Source organism: Anabrus simplex, chromosome 1 (assembly GCF_040414725.1).
Source record: "Anabrus simplex isolate iqAnaSimp1 chromosome 1, ASM4041472v1, whole genome shotgun sequence".
NCBI lineage: Eukaryota > Metazoa > Arthropoda > Insecta > Orthoptera > Tettigoniidae > Anabrus > Anabrus simplex.
The window spans coordinates 996,811,617-996,829,280 of record NC_090265.1 but is presented as its reverse complement, the minus strand read 5'-3'; the positions used below and the strand labels follow the sequence as shown (position 1 = coordinate 996,829,280).

General features: G+C 37.2%; 1 protein-coding gene across 3 annotated transcripts in view; it reads right to left on the bottom strand.

Annotated features, from left to right (window-relative positions):
* Smn (survival motor neuron) overlaps positions 1-17,664 on the bottom strand; it is a 136,767-nt gene that overhangs the window by 107,947 nt on the left and 11,156 nt on the right. The window contains exon 1 of one of the 3 annotated variants that reach the window (XM_067136913.2): positions 13,250-13,351. The exons of the other annotated variants lie outside the window; for them this stretch is intronic. Within the exon in view, the coding sequence (XP_066993014.2) occupies positions 13,250-13,336 (87 nt within the window). The 5' untranslated portion in view covers positions 13,337-13,351. Of the gene's footprint in view, positions 1-13,249; positions 13,352-17,664 lie in introns of those variants that run through there. 3 annotated transcript variants of the gene reach the window in all.

Genomic DNA, 17,664 nt, shown 5'->3' with positions numbered 1-17,664 from the left:
AGTTCAACCAGTCCATTATGTCCTCCATATCATAATCTCCAATGATGTTAAGGGTGCAAAGTGTCTAGCTCTACCATCATGCTGACAGAGTCTTCACGTACATAATTCAGCTCCATTGAATCAAATGTAGGCTGACTGGTCTGGTGGTATTATTTCAGAAACTTCATTTTCAATGTAGAAGATGAAACTGAACATGCTATCAGCATTGTCATCATTAACCAAAATCCGTCAAGACTATTTTTTCAATAAAGCCTTTTCGTAGTTTCGATCACACTTTGATTCCTTGGCTGAAGAATACAGGCAAAAATATTATTTTGAAGCTGTTATATCCCAAAGTGTCAGCATCAGGATGTGATGATGCATTGTCCAAGAGCAGTAGCAAAAGCATTTCCTATTTATCTACTAGTTTGCAAAATTGATTCACCTCGTGTACGAAAGTGTCTCGAACCAGTCAAGAAATACTGCACAGTTCGTCCATCATCGTGTTTGATTTTTGTAAACGCAACAATATTACAGCTTATAAATCTCATATTTTGTCCCGTATTAGCTCAACACAACTACAGTTATATTATAAGGAGATTCTCACCTTCCAATACATGTCAGTTTCTTATAGCTAGTTTATTATTTACATAACATAATCCTGCTTAATCTCTGAGTATAATACTAAATAGAACATGTTTCGTTCCAACTATGGAACATCTTCAGCTAAAAGATTTAACAAAAATTGACAAGAAAAATAAAACACTTGTGATTATGATAATGATAAGATAAAATGTTTACGTAGAGTTAAAAATTTCCAACAAGTCAATGTCCAAGTTAACGAATAAAATCGACATAAGGGGTCTTCTCTTAAGGCTGAAGAAGTACATGATTGTTGAATTTTGAAGGTAAAAATAAGAATATTAAAGATTTTCTTAAAAAATGATTTTTGGGGCAACTCTTGAAAACAACCGTAATGTAAGTTGAAATTTGACTGTTGAAATAAGTCTGAAATGAAATAAATTTAAGTAAAAAGGGTGGTATTTTAAAGGAGAAAAACGTGTGAGAATATATACTGGTGAGGTGTATAAGGATATATGAAATTATTTACCTCATAGTCGGTCGTGTTATGTTTTGCGTCCTCCCTTACGCCGTGTCGTCAGCTGACTGAGTTTGTATGTGTGCGACGAGCTTGTGGTAGGTGAGGGGAAGCGGAAGGAGAAGTAGGAGCAGTAGGGCAAGTAGGGGGAATGCTGTGTAGGGTGGAGCTAACAGAGGGGAAGTGTATTGGATGTTTTTCCAGATCCTTTTTGATGGCTTTCCTAGATAAATCCAGTTTGGTAGCCTCTCCTAACAATATATTGATATTATCTGTTATTTCGCTAATATTCTGGCTAGGGTTTTGCTCCTGATCTATCTCATTATAAATATTTTCCAGAATATTCATTAATTTACCTTTATTTAACGTTTGTAAGATGGTTAAGTCTTTTTCTATTGTTGTAAAATTGTGTCTATATTCAATCACATGTAGACACATGGTCGAGTATTTCCTGTATTTCTCAGCATTAACATGTTCCTGGTATCTTACTAAGAAATTCCGTCCTGTTTGCCCAATGTAAGAATTGGCACAATTTGTACACCTAAGTGTATACATATATATCCCCGAATTTGAATATCTATTATTATTTGCGATGCTTTGGTAACTGAAAATTGAACTTTGATTTTTGTTATTGGTGCGAGGGGCTATATTGAAATTCTCTTTAAAAAATTGGTAATCTGGTAATTGTTTCCATTATTATGGGTGAAGGTGGCAAAGTTCTTCTCTTTACGCTCTTTTTTCAGCTGCGTTTTAGGTTTACCCTTTATTTTATATCTATCTATGTAGTGTTTTGTGTATCCGCTGCTTTTCGCTATTTTGTAAATGAGATTAATTTCTTTTTGGAAATGGTTTTTGGACAAGAGGATGTTAAAGGCTCTATTTAACATGCTTAAAAAGGAACTCTTTATGTGTGCTTGAGGATGGTATGAATCTATTTGTATGGTATTTATAGTTTGGGTCAGTTTTCGAAGGATTGAAAAGGATATTATCTTCTTTTCTTTCAATGGTTAGATCCAGGAAATATAGTTTTTTTATTGTTCTCAGTTTCTAATGTGACTTTTATGAAAGGATCTAAACTATTCATTTGATCTATTGAATTAGCGCTGCTATTGACTTGTTCATCAATAATTACAAAAATGTCATCAACAAACCTTAGCCAGACAATAATACCTTTTTCTTCATTTAAAATTTTATCTTTTTCTAAATGATCCATGTAGATTTCAGCAAGGATACCTGATGCTGGGGATCCCATTGGGAGACCTCTCTGTTGGTATACTGTGTTACTGAAGGAAAAAACCTGCCAAAGTAAATGACATTAAAAAGTTAAAAGTCATACATTCCTCATGAGTTTTTGGAGTTCTATACTGAAATTCTGGCCTGACCTACCTTTGAACGCAGCAATGATGATGGAAATGATGACTAGGTTCAACTAAAATGACATTTTGTACCGATACATAGAGTGTTTCTTACCTTTATATAAATACGGTACTCAGAATCTTCGATTGTTAGTAAACAGATTGACAAAAACAGAAGATGTTCTGTTTCTATTTTGTGAAAACCTTGCAGTATGATAAAAGGGCCTCAGTCCACAGCATTTACACCTAGTTTGCAAAGTAACAAAACATGAAAGATTGTTGAAACAGTAAAAATGGATACTGTTGAGGTATGTACTACCTTCCAGTAAAGTTAATTAGTTTTTTTTTCGTTTTTCTCAAAACTGGGTTTGTTGGACTGAGGCCCTTTTAGCATGTGCCGATTCAATTAGAAATTCAATAGAATTTTGTAAAATTATAGAGAACACTATTTTAAAACCATCTTTCACCTTGATCTCATTCGACATTACTAATATGTATTCTACCATCCTACAAAGGAAACCCGAGACATAATTAAGAACAACTTAAGGACACATAAGAAACTTAGTAACCATGAAATACAAGAATTTATGCTACTCCTAAAATTTACCCTCAACAATAATTATTTTTCCTTCAATAACACAGTATACCAACAGAGAGGTCTCCCAATGAGATCCCCAGCATCAGGTATTCTTGATAAAATCTACATGGATCATTTATAAAAAAGATAAAAGTTTAAATGAAGAAAAAGGTATTATTGTCTGGCTAAGGTTTGCACGTTATAAATTTCATATTAGAGCCCGTATTGTCAAAGTATCAACTTGTGAAAATTTAGATTTTATAATTCCACCTTTACAATACTGTAATTGTCTTTATTACAAAGACTACATTAAATTACACTTGTGAAATATGTTTCGTCCTCTTGTAGGACATCTTCAGTCACAGTAAAATATACGAAATCACGAATGTTTTCAAGAAACTTAATATGAAAGTTTCTTTTAAAACAACCAATAACAACACTCATCTTTTCTTCAATCAGCACACTATCAATAACGGCAATAGCAAATTTCAGAAATCAGGTGTTTACAAATTAAAGTGCCAGCAGTGTCCCACCAGTTATATTGGACAGACAGGCCGCAATTTATTTTAACATAAGGTATAATGAACATGTTAATGCGTAAAAGTACGGCAGATTCTCAGCATTCGGTTCTCATATGGACGATACCAATCATACATTTACAGGCATACAACAAGATCTCCAAATTCTCCATTTATGTAAGAAAGGAAGTCTATTGAATATTTTAGAAAACATCTTTATAAATATTGATCAAAAATGCAACCCGATTTATAATCTTAATGAGATATCGGAGGATATCAATATACTTTTCGAGGAGTTAATCAATAAATTCTTTTCACGAAGGCGCGTGAGTAATACGTCATCTCACGCCTCTCCCCTTACGTCAAACTCCTCTCAACCTCCCCTCACAGTCAGTCATCAACGACCTTTGAGGACGTCACTCAGTTAGCCTTAGCACTTGAGGTGGAGTGGTCGACGTAGGACGGGCAAGAAGGTGAGTGACGGGATGGGCACTTAGTTCACATTTTAACGGCATTTTCTTCTTCAGTTCATTCATATTTCCTTTTTCTTTTTAGGCCCCTATTGTCAACACACAATCAGGTTCAACTTGCATCAGTATAGCTCCATCTCCTAATCAAGAAATCTATTATAATGTGGCAACACCACAACACTGTTTTATGTACAATATGCACATAATTTTATTTGCATAGCCACTTACGGTGTTTTATAATTGACAATTCGTTGTTTTGAACAACAGTTTTAACATATGATTTTAATTGGACTTCATGCTTCATATCATGTTCACACCACACCATTTTAACATTGAAGATTGACAAGACGCTATCACGCTGCGTCACAGTATACAAAGACTTTGCATTTACTTATTTTAATGTGTCCTCGCCTTATTTTTAATGTTATGTATTTGTATTTGTGACTGAATACGTCCTACAAGAGGACGAAACATGTTTCACGAGTGTAATTTAATGTAGTCTTTGTAATAAAGACAATTACAGTATTGTAAAGGTGGAATTATAAAATCTAAATTTTCACAAGTTGGCTAAGGTTTGTTGATGACATTTTTGCAATTATTGATGAACAGGTCAATAGCAGCACTAATTTAATAGATCAAATGAATACTTTAGATCCTTTCATAAAATTCACATTAGAAACTGAGAACAATAAAAAAAACTAAATTTCCTGGATCTAACCGTTGAAAGAAAAGAAGAAAATTTATCCTTTTCAATCTTTATAAAACTGACCCAAACCATAAATACCATACGAATAGATTCATACCATCCTGAAGCACATAAAAAGGAGTTCTTTTTTAAGCATGTTAAATAGAGCCTTTAATATCCCCTTGTCCAAAAACAATTTCCAAAAAAATGAATCTCATTTACAAAATAGCGATAAGCAACAGATACACAAAACACTACATAGATAGATATAAAATAAAATAAAGGGTAAACCTAAAACGCAGCTGAAAAAAGAGCGTAAAGAGAAGGACTTTGCCACTTTCGCCTATAATAATGGAAAGAATTACCAGATTACCAATTTTTTAAGAGACTTAATTTCAATATAGTTCCTCGCACCAATAACAAAAATCAAAGTTTAATTTTCAATTACCAAAGCATTGCAAATAATAATAGATATTCACATTCGGGGATTTATATACACTTAAGTGTACAAATTGTGCCAATTCTTACATTGGGCAAACAGGACGGAATTTCTCAGTAAGATACCAGGAACATGTTAATGCTGAGAGATACAGGAAATACTCGACAGTGAATCTACATGTGATTGAATATAGACACAATTTTACAACAATAGAAAAAGACTTAACCATCTTACAAATGTTAAATAAAGGTAAATTAATGAATATTCTGGAAATATTTATATTGAGATAGATCACAAGCAAAACCCTAGCCAGAATATTAACAAAACAACAGATAATATCAATATATTGTTAGAAGAGGCTACCAAATTGGATTTATCTAGGAAAGCCATCAAAAAGGATCTGGAAAAACATCAATATGCTTCCCCTCCGTTAGCTCCACCCTATACAGCATTCCCCCTACTTGCCCTACTTTTACTTCTGCTTCCCCTAGCCTACCACAAGCTCCTCACACACATACAAACTCAGTCAGCTGACGACACGGCGTAAGCGAGGACGCAAAGCATAACACGACCGACTGTGAGGTAAATAATTTCACGTATCCTTATACACGTCACCAATATATATTCTCACAAGGTTTTCTCCTTTAAAATACCACCCTTCTTTCTTAAATTTCTTTTTTCATATCAGACATATTTTCAACAGTCAAACTTCAAATTCAACTATAACTACAGTTGTTTTCAAGACTTCCCCCAAAAATCATATTTTAAGAAAATCTTCTATATTCTTAATTTTACCTCCAAGTTTCAACAAGATATACTTCTCCAGCCTTAAAAGAAGACTCCTTACCTCGATTTTATTCGTTAACTTGGACAATGGCTTGTTGGAAATTTTTAACCTAACATGAACAAACATTTAATCTTATTATCATAATCATCACAAGTGTTTTATTGGTCTTGTCAATTATTGTTAAATCTTTTAGCTAAAGATGTTCCATTAGTATTATACTCAGAGATTAAGCTGGATTATGTTATGTAAATAAGAAACTAACTATACGAAATTGACAAGTACTGGAAGGTGGGAATCTCCTTGTATCGTAACCTTAGTTACAACAAATGTTTGCGATACTGAAACACCTGGGTTTTTTAATTTCCCAATGAGAAACAGTGGAATTCTATAGGTACCATTTGTGTTTGCACAGACCATCGTATGACCCGATTTTTGTACTTAGTACCCTCAGTGCTTTTTATTGCCTTTTAGAAGCTAAGGTTATAGATGGTAATCCTTTCTAGCAAAGGCCAGTTTCATCCACATTATACGTAATCAAGGCTCAAATCATATTTCAGTCAACATTTTTTTTAAAACTTTGCTACGAATAAACTGGTAAATGAAGAATCTACACATGCAATTTTTCACTTGGAATAACAAGCTGATGAGTACTATGGTGAGCTTTGAAATTGTCCAAGCATACTGCACTAGCCTCAAAAGTCCACCGATAGTCATTTATTCAGGTAATAATGAGTTGACTCGTCGAGTGTCATCGGAAACTATTCTCTCATGGGTAGGACAGCTAACACATCTCTTGATATTGCCGGAAATAATTTGATAATTGTTTTACAAATGTCAATAGTTAGCAGATTTGATGGGCTGTGTGGTTAACGTCCTGTTTTACGTACTCCTCTATTGCATATGTTGTACTTCATTTTGCAATGGCTCGATATTTCAAGGCTTACCACTGCACATAGAGACTTGTTCAAAAATTGATTTTTACCGGGCGAGTTGGCCGTGCGTGTAGAGGCGCGCGGCTGTGAGCTTGCATCCGGCAGATAGTAGGTTCAAATCCCACTATCGGCAGCCCTGAAGATGGTTTTCCATGGTTTCCTATTTTCACACCAGGCAAATGCTGGGGCTGTACCTTAATTAAGGCCACGGCCGCTTCCTTCCAACTCCTAGGCCTTTCCTATCCCATCGTCGCCATAAGACCTATCTGTGTCGGTGCGACGTAAAGCCCGTAGCAAAAAAAAATTGATTTCTATATTGCAATACTAAGGAACTTCGTGTAACTTAATGTACAATCTTTACAATTAAATGGATGCATGCAAAAAACGGGAAAACCATCATTTTCTTAAATTGGAGAAAAAGTGACTCACTGCTGGAAAAAATAAATTTTAGGAGGATAAATTTAACATAGTTTTTGTTTCCATCTGAAAGCAGTAGTTTTATTTTTAATATCGGCAAACAACTTTAGCCATTTTATTGAAAATCACAACAGTGCTGGAACGAACTATGTTCATGTGCAGCCACTTAATCATAATCCAGCCAATTGAAGAAAGGTTTCTCAAATGACAGCTGGTTGTCATGGGGTAGGCACTGGAGGACTTGAAGTAAGGTACTATCCCGGCATTTGTCTGGAAGGAATGCAGAAAAACCCAGGGTTAAATCACACTCAGGATAGCTGATGTCAGAACCAGGATTCTACCCTAGGATCAGCAAACATCGGAGCCTCTCAAGTCTTCTTGTGGAGCAAGTAAACACGATCAGCCACGGAGGTGAATGCAACACAAAATAGTGGGCTAGAACATGAAAACACAAAATGCTTTTACCATTTTTCAATGATAATATTATCTTTTGCACATATTTACAGTCTCCACCCAAACTTCTTTACCCTCGGTTCACCTCTGTACGTAATATAAGAATGACCACTAACCCTTTCCCAGTTTCTGCCATTCTTTTTAAGTTTTCTGTAACTTCCACCAGCAGAACTCTGATTATGTTCACAAATTATCCATCACCTTGAAAAGCAGCAGCCAGCTTTGTTTGGTTTATAAACAGACAATATGGCCAATAAGAAACAAAAAATGTCCGTATAACACTTATAAATTTACATTCATTTATTGCATTGAATACTCTTGTAAGGTATGCATTATTAAAATTAAAATAATATCTGCATTTTTGATTCTGCTTTGAATTAACATCACACCAAATTCTGCAGTGCTTGCTAACCTGCTGATACTGCGACGCCATCATACGCAAACTTTCAGTAACAATCTGTTAGCCCGATTTTGCAAGTCTGCTAGGATGATTTGGATATCCCAAGAACTTTGAAGCCTTGTATTTCTTTATAAGTAATTCCCTGATGGTAGCCCACTTCAGTAAATGTAGTTTATACCATTAACAGCAGATGGCAGCGTCTAACTCAATTTTCACAAATTTGATGGTTAGCCCGTTTTTGTGTGCATCCATTAAATTTGTTGTGCTGTTATTATTACATGCTTACAATTGTTATAATATACAGTACATTCAAATAATGTATGGTAATGATAATGTGGAATATTTTAGGACAATCGCTTCAGTCTGGTGATTGATTCCATTTAATTTCTTCAGCTATTTTGTGATTTAGCTTAAAGGTAAACAGTTGAGTTTTGAGCCAAATTTGTTGAATTTCAAAAAACTTTTGTGATGTCGTGCTTTGCATAAGACAGGTGCCTCTAGCTACTGGTAAGACATATTCAGAATGTAGGCCTAGCTCAAATAATTTTGACTTTCCGATCAAAACATCATTTTCCTTTTTTTTAAATGGCATATGATTCCAAAATAGTAAACAAAATATGCTTTTTGAATCAATTTGCGTTTCTCCTAATCCTTATTTTTCACCGATTTCACATCTCTTTTCCAGGGGCTTGTCGACTTATGAATGGAATAATATAAATAATAGGATATATATGTTGATCTAAAGATGTGAAGCAAAGATTTTTAATGTGAATGTTATGTTGTACTTGGCAGAACTGGTATTTCTTTAGGACAGAGAATGTTTTTTGTTTGAACAGTGAACAAAACAACTCATCCTACATTCTGTAAATTAGCAAGGAACAGTAACATCATATTGTCTTACATATATATACTTGAACGAAGAACAACATTTTAACCTTAAGAGAACAAAGCTGCACGTAAAATTCTTTTGAAAAAGTTGGTTGTTCATGTACAACAGGCAACATTATTCCGTACGAAAACTCTGTGAGAAATATTGGTGTTATTATAAACGAGAGTCATAACTGGGGAGAGCACATTACCACTGTCTGTAGAAAAGTGTACGTCTCCCTTCACCCACTGCTGCCACTAAACATGAGCATTAGGCTTATAAATACTCATATCCTCCTTATATTTTCCTACTGTGACGTAGTACTAATTGATGATGATGATTGTTGTTTAAAGGGGCCTAACATCGAGGTCATCGGCCCCTAATGGTACGAAATGAAATAACAAAAAATTCAAATTCATCCACTGACTAAAATAAAATAAAAAAATGTCATGAAGAATGAATGGATGGACATGAACCCTACAAAAAAACAAAAACAAACAAAAACAGTGGATCAGACTCAAAAAGAAGGTAGTTAATTAGAGTATTACGCTATGATGTTCATGTTACCCCTTATTATCGACAACTTTCTCTTCTAAAATTTGAAGAGTACAGAAACCACCACGTGACAGTATTAATATTTTGAGTATTAAACAAGAATATTCCATACTTCTTATCTTCACAACTGAATTTCCTTTCCTCTTTCCACTAGCATAACACACGCTCCAGCAGCACACTTGCTATCCCTCTCAGTAGCATATAGCCATTCCTTTGTTGCAAATGGAGATAGAATATGAGCCCCCCCCCATGCCGAGATACATCCTCTCTGAATGTCACCCACTCCAATCAGGAGCCTTTGTAACCGAACCACGCTGCCAAGGTACCACCCACCTGGTCATAGCAGGTATTGTCCAGGGTCCGATGTTAGACAATGCGTAATACGGGCTGATTGAGGCAATGAGCATTAGGACTCCCTTCCTCAAATCACCCACAATGGCATGTACTCCATAGTGTATACAGAGTAATAAGTATAGATTTAAAAAATGAATAAATAATATGTCCTGGAATTGCGGCGACCTGCATTGTCAAGCTGATACTACTGCTGAGTACATGGCGTTCCCACCCGACTGGACTGGGGTATACCGCCTCGGCTTTCGAGCATAGGAGAAACTCCCCAAGCAGTACGCACATCAAATTTTGATTCTGTCTACAACTAACCCTCAAGAAAAAAGAAAGAGGGGGCCGATGGCCACATGACCCTTTTAGTCGCCTTCTATGACAGGCAGGGATTACCTGTGAATGTATTCGGTCCCTCCCAATCACAGGGGGTACAATACATGGTACCAAAGCCACAATCCACTTCCGCGCCTAGGTCGCGCTTTATGACAGGCCGGGGATACCGTGAGTGTATATTTTGAGTTCCCCACCCACAGGGGGTTAAACCAACAATAATCAGGGATTTAAATAATAATCAGGAATGGTGCTCCACATCTTCATTTAAACAAGGTTTAGGAAGAATCTTAAATGCTGTTTACGCTACATAGGGTTCGTGCAAACAGCCATCACTTGTCCTGGTTGTATGTAATTCATACTGCTGCGAATGATACTTTGGGTGTACAACCAGCTGTCATTCACAAAGCTGATTCCTATTTCATTTGTCACCATTTCTTGACCATCAGGAACATCCATTCCACGTGGTTTCCTGGAGCTTCCTTCATAACGGTGATGATAAACACTTCTGTGTACGTTGGAGTATATATATATGCTGGAAATTATAAAATAAACGAGTAGGCTAAGTACTGAAAGGATAACCATAATGTAACTACACTTAGGGCTGATTACTCAGATTTTGACCCCTTCATTCAAGTACCCAGGAGGAAATGCATTACTCTGGGTGAATAACGGTAAAAGTTTAGCATAACATCTACATATATTTGTCTACCTTTTTTGTATAATGCTCAGATAATTATTAAAAAATCCTTTAATAATTTGATTCCAACAATGAATAAGAGCAAAATGGAAGCATCTACCATGCCAAATTAACCTACAGAAAACATAAACGTGGTTGTTCTTGATCTATAGTACAGTCATATTATATCAACATAAATAATGAGAAAATTCAGTATACCTCACTCTGCTTAATTCACAGGATCTCACGTTAACAGCTCATTATTTTGATTAATTTCACCTTCTCCAGCAACATCACCTAAAAATTAAATGTTCAGGGACTTAGAAGCTCTTGAAACCGAGGATATTTAATAGCAAATAGTTAAGTTCTTCAGTGACATCCGTAACAGTATGACCAATTTACCCATCCATTTTCGTTGAAGATTTAACTAAATATACTTCCTTACCTCTCACTTCCTTCAGAGAAAGTTCCATGATCTTCTTTCTTCTTGAACTAAACATGCTACTGTAGATAACTTCTATAAATTGTATGAAATAAATTTTGTTTCACTTAATAATAAATTCTAAAACACAAATTCACAAACAGTGAACTCCCAAGTCTGAATTACTGCTTCATGGAAATCAACAATTAGCACTGAACTGTCACCCTCAATCAGTGTTGAAAGCCAGTGGCATACAACGATTTCCAGGAAGTATCAGGCTTGTAAATCCACGTAAGCCGGCAAAATGAATGATTTATGTATATTTATCACATTCCGATATAATTAAGTAAGCCACAAAGGATGAAATGTCGGTTGTGTGTGTCATATGCCCTCACTCCACATGAACACTGCGGTGAGGTTTAGATTTTAATCCTGGCTTTTGGTACACAATCTAGGAACTAAATAATAATAATAATAATAATAATAATAATAATAATAATAATAATAATAATAATAATAATAATAATAATAATCTTATGGCCTCAGCTACCATGTGCAGACATTTCAATTTGACGCCATCTGGCTGTCTGCTCGACAATTTCGACGTTCCGTTTTACCCTAGGCCCACTAGATGGCAGACCGAGTAAACCGAAACTCTCTTGGTCATCTATGGGTGAGATTTAATGAATTTTGTCGGGTAAACACCAAATGTGTCACTAGAGATCTTTTACATGCTGACATCGTACGACATGGGAGTGTCAGATGGACTTTTCTCCGCCCTTAAAAAATCCGACTACCTTTGCTGGGTTTGAACCCAATATCTTGGGATCCAGAAGCTGACACTCTACCACTGATCCAGAGGGGCAGCTTATCTAGGGATTAGAAATAATATACCATCATGTCTCCTACCTTGGCAGCCAACGTTCTGATGGTGAAAATTTCCAATGGGACTTAAACCAGCAAACCACGATATCAGACCATATAAGCTTGACACCTTATTTATCATGGCCACCACGCGGGCTTCCAAAATTGTAGTTTCCATAGTACATAGTTTATTTTGTAAAATTGGCAGCCAGCCAAAAATTATTAGTAAGAAAAAAAAATAGCGTATGGCTTTTAGTGCCGGGATTGTCTGAGGACATGTTCGGCTCGCCAGGTGCAGGTCTTTTGATTTGACTCCCGTAGGGGACCTGCGCTTCATGATGAGGATGGAATGATGATGAAGACAACACATACTTCCAGGCCCCGTGCCAGCGAAATTAACCAATGATGGTTAAAATTTCCGACCCTGCCGGGAATCGAACTCGGGACCCCTGTGACCAAAGGCCAGCACGCTAACCATTTAGCCATGGAGCCGGACATTAGTAAGAAGTTATTACTTGACAGTTACATTCACCTAAAGTCAATAGAGTGCAATGGTAAAACATACTGGGATTGCAAATGCGTGTGAGGTGGAGAATGTACTGCGAGGGCTGCGACTGTGAGGAATTGTGACGAAAGCTATCGTGCAGCAGAAACGAGATCAATCTCCACATGCACATCCACCAAACTGCAAACATGGCGATGCAGAAAAAAATAATAGGAAAGCTGAAACATACAGCTGAAGAACATCCTGAGGTGCCGCCAGCTCAGATACTGCAAAAAGAACTTCATGGTGTACCTCGTAGATTTTTAAGCCCAACTCAAAGAATGGCAAAACCTTCTGAAATCAATCCGGAGTTTTTGCCGGTGAGAATTACCTCCTAACCCCACATGTCATCATGCACATTTTATCCTTAATATTGTAACAGGAATGCCCGTAGTTTAGCTTAGTGGAGTACATGGATTGACGCCAGGGCGTGTACGGTCCATACTCGGAGAGTTGGAGAGAGAAGGGTAGTGCAATAAGTTCTTTATAAGTGGAACTTGCAGTTTATTCAAGAAAAACAGATAAATCATACAACCTTTACAGACGAATGGTTGGAGATTGAGTGTCCAGAAAGATGTAGAGAAGGCGTCGTCCCTCGGCATCGGTCGTCATCCCTCAGCATCGGCGTCGTCCCACATCGCTGAACACCTTCCCCTCACCATGGCACCACGTCATCCCACGGCGGTTGTCGACCCTCGATGTTTGAAAGAGACTCGAACCTGAAGTCTGACGTCTGGTGTTAGTGCAGCGTGGAACAGTTGATTAGCTCTGGATTCCACTAAAGTCCCATGAAGGGCTTCGCATAGAATGTCAAACTCCTCTACCGCATTGCACTGAAGGTTGTGGCACAACACTGCACAAGTTCCACTGTCAATAGTGTTGGATGCAAACTACTTTGAAGAAATAAATTCAGAATCACAGTTCCGTGATGATAATGAAAGCTAACACTGTTCAGTAAATGAAAATAGTCACTGACAAACTTGAAATGATAGGCAACACAAAATCTGGAACCTTCTGAGGTTCAACCGTATGCAACTTCACTTAATCTCAGTTCAAAGAAAAGAAATTGAGTCCCTCGGACACAGTCTTTCGTACTGTTCGTAGTAAATACGGTGAAGTGAATGCAATGATCTAGCACACATAAATTTTGAAATACATTAAAGTTTCTATGAAAGCAGTTTTAATTGATCACAGTGCAGTCTTGTGACTTGAAACCAAGTTTTCGTAAAGGAACAGTTTATAAATTGTAACACGTAGTCTTGTGAAAAAAAAAACTAAGTTCCAGTAAGACGTAGTCTTTACGAAGTAACTTAACACAGTCTTTCAAAAGAAATGTAGGCACAGTCTTTTATGAAGTGAATAAACACAGAAATTAATTTTCCACTGAGGGACAGTTTTTACAAGTAACTTAACATGGTCTCTCGAAAAGAAATATAGGCACAGTCTTTTACGAAGTGAATTAACACAGTCTCTCGAAAGAAATTGATTTTTACTAAGGCACAGTCTTTTGCACTAAGTTAATCACACTCTTTATAAAAGCAATGTCTATGTGACAGCAATTAATGTACAGTCTCTGCAAGACAAAATTCACAAGTCAAAAGAATGTTAATCAGCTGAACCGATTCTATCACTTGCATTACTATTGAACAAGTCTTCTGAGGCAATTTATTTCCTTCACACGAAGTTAAAGTCCTATGAGTATACGTTCGACACTTAGACACTCGAACCGTATCGCGTATCGTCTACCATTGGCCCTTAGCCGGACAGAATAACAGACTATACTCCCGCAGCTGGCACACACGGCATGGCAGCTGGGACACAATGAAACACACACTGCTTTCTACGGAGCTAGCGAGCTCCTTTTATCCCCACAGGTCGGCTGGCAAGACTGAAAATAAGAGGTTCTGTAATTTTCCATAACTCTGCCATCCTTCCACCGATTTGCTTGAAATTTTGTGCAGTTATATTTATTATTCAGGCCTACAAGATGACGTCCCGTTCTGGCTATAGTGACATCGAAGAAATGGAACGTTCGATCGTGATGTCACTTGGCCTTGGCGCTCGTTTCAAATCTTCACAGACGGGTGTTAGAGAGTTTTCTACAAGAAATACATGGACGGCGAATGCTGACAGGACATTCCAGTTTCAATATAAAAAACTGTACATTGTCTTAGAATAAGTAATGTATTAAATTTATGTATTTCTTATTTTATCTTTTATGTTCTTGGTAATGTTAATGTTCTTCAGCTGAAAATCATCTATAGGAGATTGAAACCAGTACTGTTTAATGCATTTTTAATGTGAATACATACATTTAAAGATATTAAGTATTGATTAGGTGGGAAATCTCAACCTATAATTGTGATTAAAACTTTAGCTCGTAAAAGATTCGTAATATTTGATTAAAAAGAGCGAGTGAGTGATTTTTGCAACCAGGTATAATCTAGAACTGTTATATAGAAGTAACACATGGTCCATAGATGGGAACTTCAAAGTGTCTCCAAACCTTTTTACTCAGATCTTCACTCTAATGGATTCTGCCTTCAAAAATAACAACGCACTACGTCTCTGCACTTCACACTATTGTAACTGTAGCTGACGAACACACAATTACGAACTTCACTACAAGTAAAATCTTGGCAGATTTTGAGAAAGCAATAATGAATGCATGCATTGAGGTTTTACCAAAAGTCCCTTACTCTGGTTGTTTCTTCCATTTCTGCCAGTCAATTTATCGCCAAGTTCAAAAATATGGTTTACAACAGCAATATAACCACCCCGATGGTCGAGATATTAAGATTATATCGCACAGGCTCATGGTTGTTCCAGAAAATGAGTAGAAGTTTTTCATCTTGCCAGAAACAGCAATGAACATGAAGAACTTACACCACTTTTCAATTACGTTGCAGTATATTAAGTCATACAAAAACCAGCAAGATGTAGACACAGGGCTGTTCCACCAAGATGCAAAATTCATATATGGAACCACCATTGAGCAGCCTATGATGGCACACAAAAGATCAACCATTCAAGTGAACGGTGGCATAATCAATTTTGTGTACTACTTGGGAAGGACCACCCAGATTTGTACTCAGTTCTTCGTCAATTCCAGAAGAAACAAAGCCAACACAGAAATAATGGTAGCTGAGTTAAGCTTGGGGCGATCAGTTAAAGCTGCCCCAAAAGAGAAGTGGCTTGATGCTAAGAACCGGTTACACTTGGCAGTACTAAATTATGAAGATGACGACAATACCATTCATTTTTTATGCACAACATTGTTCTCTAAACAAATTTATTGCATTGCAGTATACAAAATAACTTTACTGTAATTTAGCAATTAAAGACATCATTGGTTATTTCTATGATACTACAAATTACACCATGTGCAATTTTCAGAAAAGCTGTGTCGGGAAATTGTATGATACCAATATAATGGTCTGTTACTGGACATTATAAATTTTCTAGCTAACTCATTCTTGGTTGCCTGCGTTTCGTCCTCGTGTCCCAAGTTGTATGTCAGGATTGGAATGGTGTCGGGAAATATGACTATCTAAAGAAGGTATGTCGGGATATACGATTTGGGAAAAGTGCTGTCGGGAAACTTGACTTTCAGGAAAACTGACGGAAATGAAATTAATTATGAGATTGGAGTAAATTCATAATCTTCAAATACACAGCCTGACAAAAAAAGTTAAGCACCCAGAAGGAGAGGTTGAAAGCGAATGAAACTACAAATGCTTAAAGACCATGTGCCTTTACTGAACTGATTACAATATGGGATGAAAGAAACAAGGCCACTGACAGTTACAGGTGGAATGTTGACGCCAGGTCAGTACGGTGTCGTACGCCCCCTGGCCGCAATGCATGCCTTTATGTGGTTCGAAATGGTGTCAAACAGCCTGTCGATCCTCTCCTGAGGCAGACAAGTTCATCCACAGTAGTTGCAGCTGTCCCTCCAGATCCCACAGATCGGTACTGGAATGGAGTCCCATTCCAATGTCATCTCACATATGTTCAATGATAGAGAGGTCCGGGGATCTTGCTGGCCATGAGAGGACCTCAATATGTTCTAGGCAGTCCATAGACATACGTGCTGTGTGTGAACATGCATTATCTTGTTAGAACACTGCCCCAGAGTGCTGTGCCATAAGGGATAGGACGTGCGGACACAGAATGTCTGTAACTTATCGCTGTGCCATTAAAGTCTGTCGAAGCACTATTAGAGGCGACCTGAACACATATCCTATGGCTCCCCACACGAGAACGCTAGGAATTACGCCTGTGTGTCTTTCCACAATATATGGGCACGATCTGCCCTCGACGCCACCAAATCCGCACACAATGATCATCGGAGGTTATGGAGAAGCGGGACTCATCGCTGAACATGACTCAATGCCAGCCGTCCCCTCTCAATGCCTCTCGGGCAAGGCAACACTCCGGCGGATGCGAGTTGTGGAGACAGAATGTTGTAGAGTCTCCAGTACATGTTCGCAGATGGCAGATAACAGTAACCATCACCACCTTCATTCTTCTTTCACCAAATGCTTCCTTTGACTCCTTCATAATTTAATACGATATCTGACCACACGAGGTGGGGCTGGGAGTGGTGGTGTGATAAGGAAAACCAAAGAAAGATAGAGTGAGAAATGAAAGTCAGGAAGAAAACTGGAGTAGAAATTTTTGTTTTTTCTACTTTTTATCATCACATGAACATATCAAAGGTTTTCAAAGAACTTGGAAATTTATTGAACATTTCCCTTGATAATTTACTCCAATCCTTACTCCTTGTCCTATAAATGAATGAATATTTGCCCCAATTTATCTTCTTGAATTCCAACTTTATCTTCATACTAGCTGCAGTACTCCATTGTCATAAAGCAGCAGGAATAGATGAAATTAGATCTGAAATGATGAAGTATAGTGGAAAGGCAGGGATGAAATGGCTTCATA